This window comes from Carassius auratus, chromosome 32 (genome assembly GCF_003368295.1).
Source record: "Carassius auratus strain Wakin chromosome 32, ASM336829v1, whole genome shotgun sequence".
Classification (NCBI taxonomy): Eukaryota; Metazoa; Chordata; class Actinopteri; order Cypriniformes; family Cyprinidae; genus Carassius; species Carassius auratus.
In genome coordinates, this window is record NC_039274.1 from 4,515,349 (window position 1) to 4,539,245 (window position 23,897).

The 23,897-nt window shown below is 37.9% G+C and overlaps 3 protein-coding genes across 3 annotated transcripts; 1 reads left to right on the forward strand and 2 right to left on the reverse strand.

Moving 5' to 3' along the window:
* Positions 1-2,647: 2,647 nt before the first annotated feature.
* On the forward strand, positions 2,648-10,813 carry LOC113051403 (complement C1q tumor necrosis factor-related protein 4-like). The gene is made up of 2 exons (XM_026215125.1): positions 2,648-2,867; positions 9,210-10,813. Exon 2 carries the CDS (start codon positions 9,215-9,217, stop codon positions 10,358-10,360), a length of 1,146 nt encoding a protein of 381 aa, XP_026070910.1. The 5' UTR covers positions 2,648-2,867; positions 9,210-9,214; the 3' UTR covers positions 10,361-10,813.
* Positions 10,814-14,984: 4,171 nt separating this feature from the next.
* Positions 14,985-17,488, reverse strand: LOC113051404 (NADH dehydrogenase [ubiquinone] iron-sulfur protein 3, mitochondrial-like). Its single transcript, XM_026215126.1, has 7 exons — positions 17,333-17,488; positions 16,913-16,969; positions 16,734-16,831; positions 16,467-16,616; positions 16,161-16,286; positions 15,806-15,925; positions 14,985-15,262 (listed from the first exon to the last, which is right to left on the reverse strand). The coding sequence occupies exons 1-7, from the start codon at positions 17,385-17,387 to the stop codon at positions 15,101-15,103; spliced, it is 768 nt and encodes a 255-aa protein (XP_026070911.1). The 5' UTR covers positions 17,388-17,488; the 3' UTR covers positions 14,985-15,100.
* A 3,369-nt stretch (positions 17,489-20,857) lies between these two features.
* On the reverse strand, positions 20,858-22,856 carry LOC113051405 (phosphatidylglycerophosphatase and protein-tyrosine phosphatase 1). The gene is made up of 4 exons (XM_026215127.1): positions 22,608-22,856; positions 22,386-22,466; positions 22,095-22,286; positions 20,858-21,136 (listed from the first exon to the last, which is right to left on the reverse strand). Exons 1-4 carry the CDS (start codon positions 22,752-22,754, stop codon positions 21,005-21,007), a joined length of 552 nt encoding a protein of 183 aa, XP_026070912.1. The 5' UTR covers positions 22,755-22,856; the 3' UTR covers positions 20,858-21,004.
* Between the last annotated feature and the right edge of the window lie 1,041 nt (positions 22,857-23,897).

Below are 23,897 nucleotides of genomic sequence, written 5' to 3' on the forward strand. Positions count from 1 at the left end.
CTACAATGACTTTAGGGTGAGTAATTCATGGGCTAATTTTAATTTTTTGGGTGAACTAACCCTTTAAGTGCTGCATAAGTTTACAGGTTGTGAAGCTTACACAAGAAGTGATGGTGAAGCACAGAGTACTGTCACTTCTCACACAAGCTTTACAACATGCTGATGTTTACATCAAGCAAAAACTTATGAACTTGTGTATGAAAGTAGGCCAGAAGCAATGGTTGAAAGTATTAAGAAAACATTGATTACCATTGTGATTGCTTTTCGTGTTTTTTAGAGTCAACTGTTTGGTAACTATCCACTTGCATTATATGGACTCAAAGAGAGGTTAACAATATTTCTTTGTATTCATCTGAATAAAGAAAGTCATACTTATTTGGGAAGGCATAAAGGTAAAAAAAAAAAAAACAGAAATATGAGAGAATCATCTTTATTGGGTATTACTTAAATGTAATGTTGTGAAAAACAACTCATGCACTGTGTTGGACAAAATCTTTTTTCCATTCTTTAACCTGTTAACTGTCACTCACGTTTTTGAAGATAGACATGAATGTGCATGATACAAACCTAAATTTTTATAATTCATGACTGAAAATAGTAATGCAATGTCTGATTTTAAAATGGGTTTTGAAGATCTTATGTTTTCAAGTGATATATAACTTCTGATGATTTCTAAAATTTGATAGAGAAAAAGGCAAAGAGGAAGTCTTTTTTTTAAACAAAGGTCAAAGCTCCTTTTGTAATGTAGATTTTTGAGGGTGCACTCTTGTCATAAATTGATCTATAACTTTTCCTACATAATTTTTAACAAAACATATTGGTATAATATATATTTGGGAGTCTTAGACCTTTCCAACGATATATAGTTTGTCAAGATTAGATTAAATTTGATTGTAATATAGTATAGTCAACGTAGGCGTCCCGTATTCGGGACGGGGTGACATTTAACAGGTTAATGTAAATGTTAAGACAAGCACATTTTAGTGGCTGCTTACATCACTCCTGTGACAATTCTTCCACATCCTCGCACCACCCAAATCTACCTTCATATTTAACTTGAAGTAGTCAAATGCCTACTTTATGGACTGCAAGCTAAATACTTTTTACCTTTCCTTTCTGATTACCTCTTTCAAGACCTACATTCCAAAATTTGGGCATAAGAGTTTGTGTTTAGAAGAAATGTTGAATCTGAAAATGACCACCATTCCGCTTTTTCACACCCTCAAAGCATGGCATCTAAGATGTCAGGCTCTTAAGAAGTATCAATGCTTATTAAAAAGCTTCAGAGATGCATTGTAAACATCAGTTTGCATTTGACCAACAGATATGTATTAATAGGATAATATGAATCATGATGACAGTCATGATCAAGTTGGATCGGGATGAATAAACTATTATTTCAACAGCTAGAATGATATCGCTCTATAAACACCTGTTCCAGGGGAATGGCTCAATTAAGAGCTCAGATCACGCAGCCTCGATGTCTGAGGAAAGAAAGTGGCTGCGACTGAAGTTTAGAAAGGAGTCTTTCATCATAATAGCATTTCAGTAACCATGAGTTTAGTTTTCATGGCTGAGTCCACTTGAGGAGGGGGTGAGCAACCTGTTTTCCTCAGATGCTCATTTCAAGCAGCAGTGACTCACAGGAGGAGAGAGAGAAAGCTCATCTCTCCTCATGACCCGTGTGAAAGTCATACAGCAGCCTTTTGCACTTTAAAATGGGATGATTCAGTTTCACATCTGAATGAACATCTTCAAATCAATTACGCAAGAAGACCCTTCCGTGTAATAACGCCATATAAATATAGCTTTTATTGTCCCAAGTGCTTATCTTCAAGAGACTAGATACAAGCATTCATCGTGACAAATAATAAGAGAGGGCCAGAATGAGTGTTATGAAACAGATTAATCTGCTCAATGCCAGAATGATTAGGATGGGGTGGAGGGAACGGCTGGGAACAGGAAGATAGACCCGGCCCATATTGTTCCTGCAGAGAGAGAGCCAGATAGAGAGATATACAGACACAGTGCAAAACAAAATGGTCATTTGTGTTATATATATATATATATAACTTGCTCAAGGGCACCTAAGTCATGGAATTGCCAGCCCGAGACTCAAAGCCACAACCCTAGGGTTAGGAATCAAACTCTAACCACTAGGCCATGACTTCCCCATAAAAAAATACATATATAAAATGTATACGAACAATGTAAAGTGGAATAACTAACAAAAAATGTCTCTCCTCTGGGACTCTGAGTAATGACTATGATTATGTGCAGAGGTGTGAAATTACCACAATTGTTGTGGCAAAACTAAAACCTGTGTGTGTTACAGTCTGCCATTGCACTTGGGTCTTGTGAGAAAATACACTTGCATATATAGGAATAATGAATAAAGCCGTTTTCATATGAAGTGCACATAAACACATGCATATTCACAAAATAAGATCATAAGAGATCACCATGTCCAGTTTGGCTTGCTCTTAAACAGATGTTTGCTTATGGACAACAGGCAACAGCCCCTGGTGTCTCCCTATTGATAGTCCTTCCAGAATGGCTGTTTGTTATGCTCCAGAGTCCCCCAATCAGCTTGCAGCTCCCCGATTGCTCTTAAATCCTCCAATGACTGTATTGGTTTGTGTGTGTGTGTGTGAGTGAGAGTGAGAGAGAGTGAGAGTGTGCACGCATGAATGTGTGGGTGTGTGCTGCACCAGACATCAGCAGCAGGTTGAGAGCCGACACACAGAGGAAGCAAGAGAGAGAAGAAAAAAATAAGGGGGGAGAAAAAGAAAAAGAGAAAGAGACATTTCTTCATTCAGTCCTCTGAGAGAACTTCAAGACAGCTTCCTGCAGCTCTGACCACACAGGTAAGAACAACAGCATTATGATGTGATTTCTCTTTATCTCTCTCGATCTTGTGATGCAGTGGCGATCGCACACCCAGCCACTTTTGTATTCCTCTTATCTGACTGGTGTAAACACTCTATCAGAGGAGAAAACTTGTACAATTCGTCTTATACCTCTCTGTGCTGCAGTTGTCCTGATGTGTTACTGTCATTTGATGACCATATGAGATGAGGGGAATTGATCTACTTTTCTGATGATGCTCTACGGTTCTCTCTGATGCTGATGCTGCTATTGTTGAACATAGCAGAGAGCAGAGCAGCAACAGAGGTAAACCTTTGGCTGAACGCTTTGAAAACACCACATGTGGGGTTGATACTGACAAAGCCAGGTTGTACGCTCTCCACGCTCATATCTACATCACCTCGGGACAGTGTGAGCGAGGGAGAGAAACAGAGAGGCTCTTTGTTGCTGATAGTGATCTGATACGTATCTGCACTGCCAGGGAGATTTCCCCGAAGACACTAAAACCCATTCAGCTTCACCATACATGTGCGTGTGGAATAGGAAACTGAATATTTATACAGATAAACTCATTAAAATTGTATGAAATGACTATCTGGCTTCCCAATAAATGTCCATGTCCCTATTTATAGATGTTAGCATGTAGGTTAAGATAGAGGAAGGGTATTACACGTTTCCAAGGCAAAAATCAAACACTAAAGCACATGCTGTTCTAGTCAAAGATGTTTTATTTTGCAAAGATCAGTGTAAATGAAATGTGTTCATTAGCTTTGATTCATATCCCCGGCATGTTTAATTGGATGCGCGGAGAGTGAATTCTATGGCAAGGGCACATAACACTGTTTTTATTACACAATTCCTTATGTATACAGTATATGTATTTATAGCAAAGTTTCAGACTAATTTCTTGGCTCTATACAATTACTGTAAATATCTGTAACCTTTTCACGTGTAGAATGGTGTATTTGTTTGAGTTGTTATCAGGGACAGTGAGATAATTAAATAGGATGAGTCTGAGTGAGGTATTATTATATATGTTTATTTTCACAGTAGGCTGTGCATCACATATTTAGCTGTAGTCTAACAGGAGAGGAGTTGTGTTTTTATTGGTTTTCATTATCTGTACGCTGGGTCATTACCCATATCACAGATGACAGATTACAGATTACACACGCACAAATACTGTACAGGGCAGCCAAAGAGCTGTGCCAGTACCTAACTTTATTCAGTCTGACTGCAGCAGATTACAGAGTGACATATTGACGCAAAAAAAAATATTCAAATTGATAGTAGCTCAATTTACAACCACTTAGTAGTCTAATGAAATGTGCAGAATGACTGATTCTGTCTGTCGCTAGGAGTTTCCCGAGATGCCAGCTGTCGGGTTCAAGCCCTTGTTACACACAGAGAGTGGTGACTGTCATTGTCCCAATACTTAAATGTCTCACTTGTCTTTCATCTTCCTCCTGTACTACTTCTGTCGTTGATTAATACAACTTATCTTTTTTTTTTTTTTCTACTGAACTCCAGCAACTATATCCTACTCTTCTGGTAATAGAAGTAAAGACTGCTGTATTTTGCCTTTGTGTTTTTGAGATTTAGAGTATGCAGCCAGAATAGAGGGTGTGTGTGTGTGTGTGTTGCTGAATGGTTGAATGGAAGTGACAGTATCAGAGTGTGGTACCAAAGGCTGTTAGGGAAAGAGAGAGAGAAAGAGAGAGAAGATAACTAGGCCCCGGAGCATACACTTACAGGCACTGAACTCTTCAGTGTATGCCAACACTCCACAGACCCTCATTAAACACCACAGCCATGTCACAGACACTGCTCCTCATGTGCTGAGTGGAGTTTCGCTGAGGCCAATTGTGTCCACTCTTTACCTGCAATCACATTTTGCTTTAGATCACTTTAGTGCTCCTGTTGATGATTGTTAGTGTTTCATGTGATTAAAAGTGATTATATCCACAAGAAGGAGTGTCAATAATGTATTGCATCTCACAGCAAAAGCTTTGTGAATGCTAAAGGCCACCTAGTATCAGTCCACGGAGAAGCGTCCAGTGGTGTCTGATTGTCTATTGTTACTATATCACAATTTCGGTGATGTAAGGGGGTATTTACACTTAGTCACTTAATGTGTTTTACATAGCTTAAAGTTTACATGAAGGAACAATTCTTACTGTATACTCTATTATGATGTATATCCAACTATTACATTTACATTTAGTCATTTAGCAGACGCTTTTATCCAAAGCAACTTACAAATGAGGACAATGAAAGCAAACAAAATCAACAAAAGAGCCATTATATGCAAGTCTCAGTTTGCTTAAAGGGGTAGTTCACCCAAAAATTCTGTCATTAATCACCCTCATGTCATCCAAACCCATAAGACCTTGGTTCATCTTCAGAACACAAGTTAAGATATTTTTGATAATTTGATAATTATGATAAGCTCTCTGACCCTCCGTAGAGAGCAAGGCAACTACCACAGTCAAGGCACAGAAATGTTAAAATGGTCCATGTGACAAAAGTGGTTCAACCATAAGTTTACAAAACTACAAGAATAGTGTTTGTGTGCAAAGAAAACTATAACGACTTTAAAAAATAACGACTTAATTCAACAATTCTTCTCCCCGAGTTATCATCTACCACCATCATTGAGAGTAACACAATTCATGCTTGTGTTAAAAAGGGCCTGATCTTATTGGTGTTGAATAAAGAAAATCTGCAGGAATGAGAGGTAGAATAGAGTGTCATCAGCATAGCAGTGATATGAAAAGCCATGTTTCTGAATGACAGAACCTAGTGATGCCATGTAGAAAGAGAAAAGAAGTGGTCCAAGAACTGAGCCCTGAGGAACCCCAGTAGTTAGATGCTGCGTCTTGGACACCTCACCTCTCCAAGATACCTTGAAGGACCTATCTATAAGACTCAAACCACTGGAGTGCAGTTCCTGAGATGCCCTTTTGCCAATTGTGTTGACAGGAGGATCTGGTGGTTAACCGTGTCAAAAGCACCGGATATATCCAGTAAAAATAGGTATAGAAGATTTGGAATACACTCTTGCCAGTCTTAGGGCTTTAACAACTCAGAGCAAGGCAGTCTAGGTTAAATGTCCACTTCTGAAACCAGACTGGTTGTTGTCGAGGAGGTTGTTCTGTGTGAGAAAGGCAGAGACTTGGTTGAGCACAGTTCGTTCAAGTGTTTTTGCAATGAAAGGAAGAAGAGAAACCGGTCTGTAGTTATCTAAAAGAGATGTGTTAAGGATGAGTTTCTTAAGTAGAGGGGTTATACAAGCCTGCCTAAACGCTTAGGGAAAAACAACACTGTGTAGGGATGAGTTAATGATGTGAGTGAATGTAGGTACAACTGCAGGAAAAATGGCTTAAAGGAGATGAGATGGAATAGGATCGAGTGGACAAGTACCCTTACGAAAAAGAAGTTTATTCAAATATTAGTATACTTCTTTTAAACTAAAAATAGGAAACTATGCTTTTAGTTTACTTTTTATGTACTTCTTACTTCCCACTCAAAATTACATTTAAGTATACTTGACTTATACTTACAAAAAGTCTAAATATATTTAAACCATACAGTACTTGTGCTCCTAGAAGTTTTCATCGTTATACTGTAGAGGGCGCTAGTACACATCTTCTGTACAGAATTTCCCCACAAAAAACATGAGTGAAGAAGAAAAAACAACAACAGATACTATTTAACACGATCATCTGACATAAAACAGCATCAAACCTATAACGTTATGGAATAAAATGTCGACCAATGAAGAGGTAATAATTACAGTCAAGCTTTGGGGTGTTGATCTACTCCATCTACATAATGATTATCATTCTGAATTCAAATCATTGTCTATTTTCAGCTTTTCATTCAAAATGTTATTTCTTTATTTTTTTATGAAACTTACCCACATTAAAGTGTTTAAAAAAGAATACATGAAGCTAGAATAAAATGTTTTTGTTTACAAGCAGATACCCTGTTCTTTCTTTGGATGTTTTATATGTTCAGATATTCATATAAAAAATATATACAAATCAATATATAATACAATATATACCAATGTATACCTATAAGTTCACTTTTAGTATAATTGCAGTACAAACTGCAAACATAAAGGTAAACTAGTTGTGTACTCAAAGTTTGCTATTGTTATACTTAAAGTACACTTAAACGTATACTTTTACATACTAGAAAGTGGGCCAATTTAGTCCCAAGGAATATTGAAACAGTACACTTACAATTATACTATTAAAACACTGATATTTGTATACTTGCTAAATAAAGTATACTTAATAAAATAAACTTAAAGTATACTACTTTTTGGTAAGGGTAGTATGATGATTGATTAGAAAGGATGAGATTGGAGATTTCTGCCTCAGAGAGAGAAGGATGTGAATGAGTGTATGTTTGCTGGTAAGATTCTTGACAGATTGTGGTGTGGAAAATTGAAGATGAAGAATATGGCAAAGTTGTTTTTATACAAACAGTCATGTACATAAGCAAACAAGGGCAAAATATAAATTAATTTAAATGCATGTAAGGCATTTTTGATCTCAGGTCTTGCATATAGAAATTTTGTGTTTTTGCTTCACTGAGCTGAAAGGTTTACTCTGTATGTTTTCAAAGGATGTCGCAGTTCAGCATTCGGTGAGGAAATCTGTGTAGCTGAGAACACAAGAAAGGCATTGACAAATATTGATGTTTCCCTCCCCAGTGCAGATTGTTAGGGCATGAAAGCATTGCTCAGTTAAAAATAGAGATCAAACAACAGGAGGAAACTGTTATTTTGTTGTTGTTACTTAACCCACCAGCACATTTTAATATCCTGTAAACACTCAGTCAAACATTAAATGTTAAAGGGGTCTTATGTTGCGATTTCAATTTTTCCTTTCTCTTTGGAGGGTAACAAGCTCTTGGTGCATGAAGACCATCTGTAAAGTTGCAAAGGCTAAAGTCTTAAATCCAAAGAGATATTCTTTATCAGAGTTAAGACTCTGCCATAAAATCTAATATTTCTTAAAATAAAATACACTTCTTATGGGCAAGATAATTGTTTTTTAGGTCAGCTAAATAACCACCTACACATGCTGATTTACTCGTTTCACATAAATATTTCTTAAAGTGTTCAAGTACCAAACAGAACACGTAGCTTAACTCATTGTTTCACCCGATCGATGAAACAGAAGTTCAACTTCTCTGGCATCTCAGGAGATATGATTAAGAGCAAAAACCTCTTTGCAATTTATTCTCTTTTCATTTTTATGTTGCAAAGGGAGGATGAGCTCCATCCATCATTAAATGAAACATAAGCTGAAGGTTTAATATCTTAATTCATGCAGTAGACACCATCAACAGTATAATCTGTATCTTGAGGATGTTAAAGTCCGAAAAATTTGGAAACATACAGTAGCATTGCAGATTGTGTGGGACGGTTGTTCCAGTAGTGTGGGCGAAGGTCTAGTAAAACAGGCAAAGATGATGTGTTGCTCCATTTGCTGATCTGGTTTTTAGAGACAATTTATGAAGGATATTTGACAGCATTGTATAGACACAATTCTCAGGTGTCCTGCAATATCCCATGTACACTACTCTCCACGTAGGCACACACTCCTATGGGGCATAGATCAGCAGATGGAGCGCTGACGATATCTGTCACAATAAGAGGTATTGTATGCAGCCTAAGCTCATTTGCAGTTGATGTGCAAATCTATAACAATCATTATACAACCATTTTAATATGAATCATTTGATGAATCACAATAAATGGGATCACTTTGCAGTATCTCTCTTGATTTAAATAAAAATGCTTCAGAAATGAATTTTAATACCATTTTGTTTTTGTAATCTTTTTGTATTGGTTGCTATTATATTAGATACACACACACACACACACACACACATACATACACAAACATAAGGGGGGGGGGGGGGTTGCATTTTCGGGCCCCCCTTGAAACTGTTCAGAACTGATCTGAAATTTCAGTCGGTGTTCTGTCACCTCCAGTGTTCTGCTGTGATGTGTTGATCCAGTGTGTGTCCTATTACCGCTTATCTCAGAGGAAAAGAGAGAGGGTCTGATAATACAGCTCCCTTCCTGCTGTATCTGCTAAAGGCACTGATCTGTTCTGTTTTGATCCCCCTTCCCGCTATCACTTGTATGCATAGTGATTGCTCTTTTTTTTGGAGCTGATGTTTTGGTAATGAGCAGCAGCTATCATTTACAAACTTAACTGTTTTAAATGAGATTGTTAAACAGTTTTTGTTTTTGGTCACGGCTTTGTTGAAGATAATTAACAGAGTTGTTCTATTATTCTTTATTCCCTCTGCAGTTAAAATGCTGCCTGGTACCAGGCTCCCGCTGCTGTGTGTGCTGTGTTGTGTGACCACCGCTTGGGCATTTGCCCGTATGTCTGACGCTGTGGAGCTGCGGTCCGCATTCTCTGTGGCACGTACCAGCAGCATGGAGGGAGGGCCAAAGATGGTCGTCACCTTCGACAAGGTGTATGTCAACATCGGTGCTGATTTTGATCCGAAGGCTGGCTTATTTCGCTGCAGGATTCCAGGTGCATACTATTTCTCTTTCACGGTGGGGAAGTTCCCGCGTCGAGACCTGTCGGTCATGCTGATGAAGAACCGCAATGAGGTTCAGGCGATTGTCTATGACGAGAACGCAGGAGAGGAGAGGAAGGTACAGAGCCAGAGTGCCATGCTGCAACTTGATTTTGGAGACACTGTTTGGCTCCGTCTTCATGGAGATCCTCGCTACGCTATCTACAGCAACACGGGTCATTACACCACCTTTAATGGTTACCTGATCTACCCCGATGTATATGGCTACCAAGAACCCACACGCAAAGATCATGACAGTGACCATCAACCACCGAAAACCAGCGATGACTCATTGTCTGAATATGAAAATACAGTTACCAAAGACACTGCTGTGAGTATGAAAGAAGAGAGACGGGATGAACAGATAAAAGAAGAGGACGAGAGAGATGGAGAGGAGGAAGACGACTACCAGCGGTCAGCATTCTCAGTGGGTCGCACTCAAAGTATTGTGGGAGTAGATCAAGGATACCCTGAGCACCAGCCCATCATCTTTGACACAGAGTTTGTCAACATCGGCAACGATTTCAACTTGAGCTCTGGTATATTCAAATGCAGAGTAGCCGGAGCCTATTACTTCTCCTTCAATGCTGGCAAGCTGCCCCATAAGACCCTATCGGTGAAGCTGATGAAAAACCATTTGGAGGTACAGACCATGATCTACGATGACAGCGACACTGAGAAGGCCCTGCAGAGCCAGAGTCTGATGTTGTCACTGCAGGCTGGAGATACTGTCTGGCTCTACAGCCACCAGAGGGATGGATTTGGCGCTTACAGTAATCACGCCAAGTATATCACTTTCACTGGCTTCCTGGTGTATCCCGAGCTCCACAGAAGCCTTCCACAGCAGCAGAAACCAGATAAGACACTGTAGGCCAACCAAGGAGCCAGTCAGTCTGGGTCTTTAGGAAGGTAAAAGTTTGGAGCAGCGCTTATGTGGAAAATATGTGAGTTCCCTACAAGAAATCTTCTACCCTCTAGAGACTGTGTGTCCCTCATCACTCCTGTGGTTTGATTCCATATTACAAAATCTCTCTAGCTCTTGTTCTCAGCATCCCTAAAGTCATCATGAAACAGAAATTGTGATCATATTTTCTTCCCTATTGTGACAGGTTCTCAATTGAAAAAGAAAAAACAACGTACAACTGCACATGATTTTGCCCATCTGGAATTTATTGGATCGTTGTTGTTTGCTAATTGAGTGATATCATACAAGTGGCAGGTTGCTGGATTACTGCCCAGCCAGAGCTTACAGAAGGATGCTATTGTGAGGGGACATTCATGTTTTTGATGAAGAATTACGATGGCACATAACATTTAAAAAAAATAAAAGTATGTGCATGGAAAATGTATTTAAATTAAATACTGTGAGATTCCATAAAAAAATAAGAATTGTCCATTTTGATTTCATGGTGACTTTAAGGCCAATATAAAAGATCAAATATACAGCTTTATTGAAAAATCTGAAATTCACTTCAAAGGCAGTTCATTAGAGAGCTCCAGTTCAAAACTGTGTTTAAATACAAATGTTAAATGCATGCATATTTCAAATAAGAAATGTTATTGTCTTTGAAGCTTTTGCATGCAAGATTTGCACGAGAGCACCGTCTTCTGCTTTTTCATCTATTATTTCCAGTGTAAAATCTGTATATGGAACAAAAAACAGTAATGACAACGATTGCCTTCCAGTAAATCATGTAGTGAAATTCACAGTCAGTCAATGATCGGGCAGGTTTTAGAACAGCACTACACATTCAAACACAGGACCGCATCAATAAATTTACTGTCAAAAGGTCCACCCAACTGGCCCAACGAAAGTATCCAACGGTGGTTGAAGGTTTACAGTGTGTTCAGTCTATTTAATGTGCAAAGTAATTACATTTAAAGTAAATTCTAATCTGACTCCATTGTATTATGACCTTGGATTTAGGTTAGAATGCCAATTATTATTGATTGTCCATAGCATCATTTAGACATCTGATTATTCTATTTAACTCTTTAATCTTATTGTACATTAATTCGGATTGCTATAACACTTCCGAGTCTCACAACTCACAAATTCATCAGTCTTGGTCATTAGACAGAGTCGACTGACTAATGTTCTAGAATATTAGAATATTCCTGTACCTACTTTGATCACACATTATATCACTTAGTCCCCATACAGCTGAACACACGTAAAAGAATGAATGAATGAATCTTTATTGTCATTGTATGCACCAGTGGTACAAAGTAACAAAATAGTGTTAGAGGCTCTTTAAGACACCAGATAACAATAAATAAATAGAACTGTACGGTCTGCTACACTACGTGCAAGTAAAAAAAACTAAACACAGTATGTAAGAAGTTTGTCCTTTTGCTTTGTCTGAATAATCAAAAGTTGAGGCTCACCCCTATTTAGACTGGTCAACAACAACACTGTTGCTCTAAACAGAAAACCCATTATCAGCTTCTACAGTCTAAGAAAACATGACTAATGCCAGTGTGTTAGTCTGAGCTCTAACACATCAGTTGGTGTGCCCCTCTCCTCAACGTAAGATGCATTTTATTATTTTACTAACCTGTGTGCAGATTTGCCGTGTTATGGACATTTATCATTTAAAGCAAATCAGATTAAAATCGAATGTAACAATTTATTATCAATCAGGTAAATATGTTTTATGCCAGTCACATTGTCAATTCGGAGATATCAAAACAAATCATTACAAGACATCAAATCCTCAAAGGTGAATCTAAAGTAAAGGATGCATACCTGACTTAAGAAAAATACATAGTATGGAGTGTGTGGATACCATCTACACCAGGGTTATTAAATCTTGCCCTGGAGGGCCAATGCAGTGCAGAGTTTGGCTCCAACCCTGATCAAAGTCACCTGCCTGTGATTTTCTAATGATCCCAAAAACATTGATTAGCATGCTCAGGTGTGTTTGACTAGGGTTGGAGCCAAACTCTGCACCGCACTGGCCCTCCAGGACAAGATTTGAATAGCCCTGCTCTACACTATGGGTCAATCTGGCTACACAGGCACCCTGATCCTCCTTTCCTTAAGCACTCAGACCAAGACAAACATCCTAAAGATGGAAACAGGGAGGATTGGAATTTGCATTTATTAAGGCCTAGACATGGAGAATGTACACATATTCGGGACAGATGTTAATTAGCTTGAAAGACACTGGGAAACAGCACACCCTCTATAGTATTCGAGTCTACTTGTAAAATTGAGACCATTGTACCAGTTGCATGGAGGCAATTCAAATGACACCAAACATGACTGTGAATATCACTTGCATTCATGTAGAACATTATCTTATGCTCTTGACCATTCTGAGTGAGGGAAGGACGGGAAGGAAGTGGATGAAAAGGATAAGTGAGAAAGGAGCTCTTCTCGCATCTTCTCTCAGCGAGATGTCAAAACGGATGCCTGTATGCCGTATCCCAGAAGATCGAAGTGTCTGAGGTTCTTCAAGTCTTACACTATGCTTGGACAGAAGCTTGACAGATTCTAAAGAAACAATAACTTTATTCACTGCCAAATATATCTACTGTACATCAACTGATGCTTATCATTTTGGGAAATTGTTCAACAAATATTGATGTTTATATTTTGGAATGAATATCTATCAAAGGTATCGATCAGATTGTATAATTCATATTGGTTTGTGTTCACAGCCACAAAGATTTGTTTAGGTGATAAAGCATTTGTAATATGAAGTGCACGGTTCCCAACTGTAAATATCTTTTTTTTTTTTTATCCATTTCTATATAAGTGAATGTTTTTATTTCTAATTCTGTGCCTGGTTTCATGTACGTTTCTGTATGGGTTTAATACGATAAAAAACTTTGTGAAAGAGTGCTGGATAAGCTTTTTAATGTCTGTGCCGTATGCGCTACTTTGTTAAGTGCCGTAAAAGTGGTTTCAGTGTATGCTGGATTCTTATTGTGGAAGAAGCCAGTCCTCAGAAGCAAACCAAATAAAAACTCTGAATGTAAACACTTTCTGTGAAGTGACATTTCTGTGAAGTGACATTCAGCCAAGTATGGTGACCCATACTCAGAATTTGTGCTCTGCATTTAACCCATCCGAAATGCACACACACACACACACACACACACACACACACACACACACACTGTGAGCAGTGGGCAGCCATTTATGCTGCGGCGCCCGGGGAGCAGTTGGGGGTTCAGTGCAGTTGGGGGTTCAGTGCCTTGCTCAAGGGCACCTAAGTCGTGGTATTGAAGGTGGAGAGAGAGCTGTTCATGCACTCCCCACCCACAATACCGTCCGGCCCGAGACTAGAACTCACAACCCTTCGATTGGGAGTCCAACCCTCTAACCATTAGGCCACAACTTCCCCGTGGAATTAAAGACATTAAAGACATTGCACAATAAATTAGCAAATATAATGTATATGCCTTACTTTTTCATTAGTGTTATTATATTGCTGTCACTCCTACCAATTATATTTAAACTTTTAGAATGATTTTTCTATGATGAATAAATTAAATTAAGTATTCAAATATCTGAATTGAGTAAATATTGAAAAATCCCTGCAATTTATTTTAACAGGGCCGCTGCTGGTCAAATGGGTGCCCTACGCAGAATTGTATTGTTGTCAGTTATATTCAGGTCTATACTGCCACCTGTTGGCGCAGTTGTGTAACTGAGAGAACAATCTTTGTTCTGTCGAGATCAATAAAGAATAACAACAACCCATGGCCTCTTAGGACTTCCGTAGGCTGAAGAAGGAAGATGGGAAATAAGTCTTTCATCCTAGAGAACTCAATATTCTTGAATTAGAAATATTTATTCATTAATGTGATGTTTTAAAAGTCAACACTAGTAAATGATAGTATAAAGAAAATGACATTAAAGACATTGCACAATAAATTAGCAAATATACTGTATATGCCAGAACCAACAATTGCTGCAGTGCTCCCCTCATGTAGGAATGAGAGAACACTTTAGCAGCAGGCAGCCGACCCGCTGGTTGATCCAGAGCTCATTTATGTGCTCTCACTGAATAGCTGACTTGCCACAAACTGTAATGAGATTGGTAAACGGAAAAACAGTTCATTATGGAGGAGAGATTGCTGTGTGCAATGAAATTCCTGTATAGCAATAAAATACTTTTGTAGGCAAAACTTTGTAGATAAAGATCTTTTTGAAAATAACCCATCGATATATGACTTATTATCTTTTGTAGCGGTAAGTGGAGATATCTAAACTGTTCATTCTATTCTCCTGCATTCATGACACTTTTACAATTAAAAGAGTGTTACCACAAAAGAGATTTATTTTGAATATCACTGGCTACAATTCTTAACATAAAACTCTTATAGAATATAAATGCATAATTTTGATTCAAAGTTTTGAAAGAGCACATTTTTGTGCGTGTCTGTTTTTAACGAGTGTCAAATGGTAGACATGTTTGCAAAAAAAAAAACATAATAATAATAATAATAATAAAGTAAGAAATAATATGCTGAAACAGGAGCAGTTTTCATTGTTTTATTTAGATGTACCATAGGATGTTATTTACATAAATACGTTCTGAGGGTGTGATAAGAACTCTAATAGGGTCACAGCCGGAGGGTTGGGTGGGGGGGGGGGTTACTTTGCTGGTTTGTCCCCAGACTCCAGTTTAGGAGCATCTTTAGGCTCGCGGTACGCAGGGAACGCTTCCCATGGACTGTTCAAGTCAAACTTACGGAACTCCTGGGCGAGCTCAACAGGTTCAGCCACAACCCGCTTCACTTCATCATCATAACGTACCTGACGAAGAAGGGGAAGAAAAATATTCAACATTACATGATCCACACCAAGTAATGTTTAAAATCAAAACATTAATAGCTCGATACCTTGAAACACACTACTATTTTAATAATTTTGAAAGGAGTCTATCAAGTTCAAGGCTGCATTTAATTGATCAAAATACGGTAATATTACGGTAATAAAACAGTAATATTGTGAAATATTATTACAACTTAAAAAAAAAAGGTCCTATTTTAAAATACTTTTAAATGTAACTTATTCCTGTGATGGCAAGGCTGAATTTTCAGCAGCCATGACTCCATTTTTCTGTGTCACATGATCCTATTGAAATCTAACATGCTGATTTAGTGCTGAAGGAACATTTCTTATTCTTATCGATATTAAAAATAGCTGTGCAGTTTAATATGTTTGTGGAAATCATGATATATTTTTTAAAGATTTTTTGATGAATAGCAGCAGCATTTGTAGTTTAACAACAACATTTCTGAGACCAAGAAACAATATTCAGTAAACAGTAACAGAATTCATATTCAGTGCATTTACCTCGACGTATCCAGACAAAGGAAAGTCTTTTCTGAATGGATGACCTTCAAAGCCATAATCTGTCAAGATGCGTCTCAGATCTGGATGGTTTGCGAAGAAAACTCCAAACATGTCCCAAATCTGTAATGAAATATCAGCTATGCTGCATGATCCCATGGAGCATTGACAAGACATTCACAGTCATTCACAGTGTGTCACAGCAGGTGGGAAGAAGCTCAGGGGCTTCACTGCATGAGCACTGAAGCTTGTGTCGGAGTATACCGCAGACAAAACAGACGTCTATTTTTATAGTATGTAAAACACAAAGCTCAAAACTTGTTCATGAAACCTCAGCTGATCACAATAAGACACATACCTCTCTCTCATACCAGTCAGCTGCCCGGTGCACAGGCACAGAGGAGTCAAGAGGAGTCAGCTCATCAGTGTAGGTCTTCAGGCGGATACGAGAATTATAACGCAGGGACAGCAGATTATACACAATCTGAAAAGGAAATAATTGGATTATCAATCCTTTGCAGAACAGTTTCTGAAATGTTTTATTCAGTTAAATGGATGGGATTTTTCCATGCTAATAATTTCTCCCATCCAGAGTATGCACCTTTGTATGTTATTTTTACATAAATATATTAAAAATCTAAATCAAATACAATAAATAAAACACCTCGAAGCGGCACTGCCTTGTAGGGACATCCACGGCTGTCAGGTCAGTCATGTTGTGGAACTGAGCATTTGTGTGATCCTTCAAGAAGGTGAGAACAGGTATAATCCCTTCTGGGTGGATCATTACCTCCAGCTCATTAAAGCAAGTCACCTACAATTCAAACAAAATGCTGTAAATGAGAAAACCATTTCTGAGGAACTGCAGAGCGCATCTTCAATATATTTCACAAATTGGTCATCTGAAACGGTGAATTTGAGAATAACTGACCTGAACTTGTTGCACATATTTGGGGAGAATCTCTGCAATGTATTCTCCAAACTCTGAAAGCTGAGTGTGTGTGACTGGATCCTTGGGCCTTACAGTAGCTAAAGCAAAAACATATTTAAACATCAACAGCCCGCCCCGTTAAAAAACAATCACAAACCCAATTCCCCAAATCTACTCACGCCTGGTTTCAGTTGTCGTTGTTCTTGTCTGGACAACCGCAGGGCTCTGTCTAGCAACTATGAGAGATTGATAGAGATTAATGCAGTTACAGCTTCAGATGGAACATCAAAATGAGTTAAATTAGTAGCTTGTGTCTGACCAACTCAAAATGAATAATTCCTGAAAATTTGCAAATAATAAAATAAAAATCCTTCTCTCTAGAAGGGCGATATGTGAATTGAGAAGCATGACTTGCATAATTGAGGTTATAAATGTAATCAGTCGACAATGTTATTATGATGGAGGAAGAGGAAAGGTCAACAGCGGGGAAAAGCCTAACCATAGAAGAGTGGGTTGTAGATCCTGCAGAGTGCTCATAATGGTGATTACGTAAATAATTAGTCACAAAGTGGACAGGGCTGCTCTTGCTTATTTCTTACCATTTAGACTTCTTCCAAAACCTCTGCGGACCAGTCGAACCAAGGAGGCCGCCATCTTTTCTCCCTCACCGCGTCGTTCCTCGCGAGATCTGCTGACGCTGACGGTGCGCGTGCGTTCCGCAGTGCACTGCTGCCATCTTCAGGCGGCACGACCACAGTCTATGGGCACGACCGAGCCTACTGTCTATGGACCGAGCCCTCTTCTTCTTCTTCTTCTTCTTTAGGGTTTATCGGCAGCTTGCATACGTTATTGTTGCACTACCGCCATCTTCCGGATTTATTTTCCTTTAATATCCATTTACATCATATTCTTCTCATCAGACCTGTTCTTGATAAAAAAAACTAAAATATTTCCTTTGCTTTGTTTATTCTCCTCACTTTGCAGTATTTCCCTCATTCCTGTCCCTATTATTCCAACTTTTCCTAACTCTTCCATCATATTTTTCCTCTGTTCTTCATATTGTTTGCAACTCAACAACACATGCTCTATAGTTTCTGCAACCTGACAACAACCACAAAAACCAGTTGGGTGCTTTCTTATAATGTGTAATGTGCTATTCAGATTACTATGACCTATCCTTAATCTTGTCATAACTATTTCTTCTTTTCTATTCCCTCCCCTATTCTTCACAACCCCTACTTTATTTTGAATAGCATACAAATGTCTCCCTTTAGTTTCCCTGTCCCACTGATTTTGCCATTCTCTAATGGCTTCTTTCCATACTACACTCTTTCCTTCAGACTTTGACAACTTAATATTTACTTCAATATTCTCTTTTTTAACAGCTTGTTTAGCTAACTTGTCCACTCTCTCATTACCCACAGTGCCAATATGAGCAGGAATCCACGTCAGTTGAATCTCATAGCATTTTTCCTTCATTCTTGTATTTCCTTCCCTCTTTGATTAAAAATGTAAACTGCAGATCCAGTCTTTCCTGTTTCTGGATCCTTTGATCCATTTGTATAAATCTGAACATACTCTTTATATTTAAAATCTATATCTTTATAAAATTCTGCTGCCAGGTCTGTACTATTACTTACTGCTTTGACTCGAAGTAACTTAAGATCAACTTCCATTGTTTCAAGCTTCCATACCGGTAACCGAGCCCTCTATCTCTGTTTGGGCTGATATTTGGAATAATAGTCGGAAAATCGGTTTTTAAGTAGTTAAATTGACTATAAGACAAAATATAAATATAAAAAGTTTGCATATGTGTTTTATGCCTTTTTTTCATATTTGATGCAGGCTTTTAAATTAAATAAAATTTATGCATTTAGCAGACGCTTAAATGGACAGTGCATTCAGGCTAAACATTTTTAACCTATCACGAGTTCCCGGGGAATCAAACCCCCAACATTGATAACACAACCGCTTGATAACACAATGCTCTACCAATTGAGCTACAGGAACAAGCTCATAGGCTATAACAATATAAATTGGCAATTTGATGCAGTTGTATGATGCAGAAGTAATTTCGAAATTCTGATTGTAGTGTAAATCAATGAGATTTTGAATAAATGGCCTTTTACATACTAATAACATGTTAATTATCAATCCATCAATCAGAGGGAAGAAAGCATGTAATACATTAAAATGTATACAATAGGTGTTTGAGCAAAATTTTGATCATGTTGATAATGTAAAGCCACTAGAAAATCATGTTTCAAATATGGAACAGTACACCTTTCAGGGATAAAACACTGCCCTGTTGATTTCACTAAAACAGACCATCACTGTTGTTTGTAATCATATTTATTAAAATGTATTCCAAAAGGTCTCTCTCTGTTTCATTATCGTATTTAATCATATAAAATTCATTAAATGCATAGGCTCTTTTAAGCTGTGTAGATAGGATTTCCTTATTTATAATTATAAAATATCATGACCTTATACAGTATATAACATGCACAAAGAAACAAAACACCAATTGCCAGATGCAGTCTTTTTAACAACTCCTAATACAAAGAAGCCAGCTAGAAGCTCAGAGAGAGAGAGAGAAAAAAAAAACATAACATCACTAACTCAATCAAAAATAATTAATATTTGTAAATTCACTCAGGGTTCCCTCACTCTTTAAGTGATCATTTTCCATGGCTCTGAAGACTTTTCCAGGATTATGCCTTAATATATTAATCTCTACAGAAGTCTCTAAAAACATAGTTTATGGCCATGACTTAAAAAAAAATCTGATCTTTAATATGAGCTCTTAATTAAACATAACAAAAATAATTTCCAGATCTAATTTCAGCAATATATCAAAAAAAATATTTAATTATTTTATTAAACAATTTGAAAAAGAAAATAAACCAGTCAATTATTAATGCTATAATGATATTAAAGAAAATTATATTTGAAAATAATGGCATGTAACCTTCAAATATTTTTCAAGTAAGTATTGCTTTAAAAGGGTCAAGTAAAAAACAGATCAGTGTTCTTTACTTGTTACTACCAGTGCTGCAGAAAGATATTGCAGTTATTTTTATATCTGTAAAAAATCAGTATCAATTTTGTACAGAAGTACCCCCCTTTTGATATTAATCAAAATGATTAGTTAACAAGTCACTGAATCACTGAAATGCTTCTCTTAAAGTTCACCACTGGATAACGTTGGGAAACACATCAATGCCAAGTGCAGCATTATAAACACTATTTTAATATTCATTATATGGAGGCAAGATGAAGATACTATCTAACCTTTTCTAATTCCCAATTCAGCATTAGGGATTTTCTTCCAATATTTCGCTCATCGTTAACAGTGAGCTGCTCTGTCTGCCACAGTATTTCCCCCTCCTATTCACAGACTTCGTAATATTTCCACACAAATGACATTTTGGAAGATGCTTGCAACACAGTTCGTATGCAAGTCCGGAACAGATGTCGGCTGAAATAAAACAAAAGAGCGGGTAAATGGCACGTTTGGAGCAAATACAGGCCGCTGATGTACAATTTTTTGTCACCAACTAAATTATGTGACCCTATAGTAGGCGCTGTATTGAGCTTATCCAACCTACTCATAGAGACCTAAACCTACTCCTAATCTTAACCTAGTACCATCACTGCATGCCTACAAAGGTTACAGAATTCGGTGTAACACCTGTTCCGGTTTATGGCCGTTCGTTTTTCTACTACTAACATTAAAATTGTTTCAGACCAGTGGTAAACTGCTCGTTCTTGGCTAAAGGATAACACAATTACATTCTAAAAAACATTTTCCAGGACATTTTACATTTTCTCAAATTTTCCATGTGTTTTCCAGGAGTGGAAGGTAGGTTCATGTCAAATTAATTTTGATAAAGAAGTCACATCTGACTAGAAGTCGCAGGACCAGCCAAACTATGAAAAAAAGTGTGACTTATAGTCCGGCAAATAAGGTACTTGAAACTTCCAGACAAGTTGGAGCTGAACTCTGCAGGACACTGGACCTCCAGGACCGAGTTTGGTGACCCCTGGACTAAAACTTCTGAGGTAATAGAAATAACAACAATATTGTTTTATTCACAGTGTAATCCAGATGGATGTTATTATAGCTTTAGGTCTGATTTTATTTACAGTACACTGATTATTGAAAGAATATATAGAAAAATATGCACTCCAACAAGGAAAAACAACTTATTAAGGCTCTACAATATAACAGAATTGGCATTATTGTCAGCATTTGTACACTCTATCTTCTAGCTGGACTCTGAAGCGCACACTTGCTTGTAGTACTCCTGCAGAGTCTCCAAGTGGGCTGAGCGGATCAGCACATGAGGCCGGACTGAGGCCAGCACCTTACAGGCCTCCTCTGGACTCCAACAGTGCAGCTGTGAAAGCAAAACAAACATTTAACACATGGCTGTAACCACTATAGACACTGAGAACGACAATTCAACAATTATATAGGGACAAACTGCCCCCTCCTCCTCAATATTTGATATTCTTATGCTACTTTGCTGCACTCCTTTACCAACAAGATATTTTTGTTTTTAGGATGACAAAAAGTTTCAAAGTTAAATTTTTTAGGGGTGCTAACTGAGAAGATGCGCCAATAAACACTGAAAATGAAGTGGATTTGCGCATCTTCTCTATTAACAACAGCTCTGTGTAGTAACAGCCGCTCTATGTGAAATCACGCACCTGATGGAATTAACGGCTGATTAGAGAACCGGCTTTACTGACGAGATGCGCATAACGATCGGCCGATCGTGATCGGAGCACCCCTAACCTTTTTAGTCTGGTCTGATGTAATAGCACTCATTAAAGTTTTAATGTTGTCTGAGTATTAGTTAAGATGTAAGTAGCTAAACATTTAATATAACTGTGTTACAATAAAAACTTGCAGTAATATGCATTAATACAAACAACTTGACTTCACTGAATAATTAAATTCCTTTGGATAAGGACTCCCCCTACCCTGTAAAAAAGGAATAAATTAATATAAAGAATATACTGTATGTCTCTCAGTGGAATTGTGTATGGTTTATTATTAAAAAAGGAGAACTTAAGCGTGGGTATAAAAGTCCCTTTGAATTCTGCATATTTGGGTTTTAAGTAGTGAAGTGATCAGCATCACATGAACTGACCGATATCATTTTTTCCTCTCCAGAATTTTCCACCAGCAATATTAAGAGACAAAAGATTATAAAAAAATTAATTTAAAAAAATGCAATCACACAATGACAAATATTATTCACAGTGGTGAGCTATGACATAGAGCTGGCTTTGTTATTGTATGCAGACTCCCATGATGAGTGTGTATGTATATGAAGTGTATATACCCACCCTGATGAGGTATGCGGCTGCAATAGTTGCACTGCGTGAGCGGCCAGCCTTGCAGTGGATATAGACACTGGTGCCCTGCTCTCGATGTTTCAAGACGAAGTCAACACCCTTGTGAATGTGCTCTAGGCTGGGAACACCTGTCAGGTCCACCGTGCTGAGTCTGATCTGGTCAACGCCAACAGCTCGCCACTCCTGTTATATAACCAACAGAAGAAGAAGAAAAACATCCATAGATCTAAACTGACATGTGATTAGTTGGTAATGACTGACAGAGCTGGCAGATGCACTTACCTCAGCTGAATTGCAGAAATAGTTTGTCTCATATTCTTCATTCATAGTAATAACTCCTCTGACTTTCTCTTTTTGGACCAACTAAAGCCAAACGAGACAAGAGGCGTTAGGTCAATCCTGAAACAAGCCTGGATTTTGATACTGTGATATTTTATAAATATAGTAGGTATAATCATAATTATCATATTGGTAATTATCACACTGTAAAGCTACATATCTTACCTCCTCTGTCATTGACCTGAATGGAAGAGCACCAAGAATGACAGTAGGATCCACGCGGTTATACCAATGCCTGGAAGTGATCTTTTCCATGACAACATTGTAAGCGAGTGTGGGATAAAATAAAGTCCTTGCTAAAACACTCGCCATTGTTCCTCATGTAAACGAACAGCATGCACAACTTCAAACGCGTCACAGGAGTTTAATTCCACTCCTCTTCATATTCACTTCACATGAAGAGCTTTTTCTTCGACGCATGTTAAGATCCTCAACAATGCCATCTTCTGTTTTGGAGGTTAATTTGTTGGACACGGACTGTTAAGGGAATAAATTCACAGAATCAAGAACGCCTTTAGCCACTGACCAGATGTCATTGATACCGAAGAAACGCATTCTGTGAGGAGACTTATTAAAGTCATGGCTTACATTTGTTAGAGTCTCGTGTCATTTTGCAGTTTATCGAACATTCGTGTCAATGTTTATGAATGAACATCAATGAATCTATTTCATTATAATCTACACTTATACAAAGGACTACAGTGTAAAAGAGGCAACAATGAACACCGGCAGTATGTTAAATAAAAAGGAGATATGTGTTATGTCTTAGTTTATTTGTAATATTCTCACACGTGCACAGTATTCCAGTAGAATGCAATCCTCTTTTAAGGATAACACCAGTATATGAACACCAGTCGTACAATTTTGTGCATGTAAAACGTGGTTAATGTCCTTATTGCAGTGTTTGTGTTTCCTTATGATTGTGAATGCTATTATATTGCATTTTAATATCAAACCCATAATAACACCAACACAACTGCACAGACTGCACTGATGTGTTCACATTAACCAGCCTGCCAGTTACTATCATTTGATGTTTATCTCTCCATGAAGACCTCTTGGGCTTTTATTGACTTGAATGACCATGTGAGAGAAGCGCACATCACTTCCTTAGACAAGGGGGGGCGCTTTCTAACCAATTGCTTTTAACTATTGTTTTACGTATTTATATACGAATTTTCGTAAAAGACTAATATATATTTTTGTATTATAGACGTGTCTATCAATGTTTTGACACCAAAAGTAAATTTTTAACCAATCCATTGCGACAAAGGCTCCACCCCACTCCCCTTTTAATAAATGTGATGGTGCATGCAGGAAAGACAGCCATTTTGCACCGTCCCTCTTCCACCCAGAAAGTAGGTTGTCGTGGGTAGACGTAATCAGAGAAAACTATTAACTCACAAATCCCACTACACAATCATTCCCCCGTGTCAGCACACCATACCTACTCAG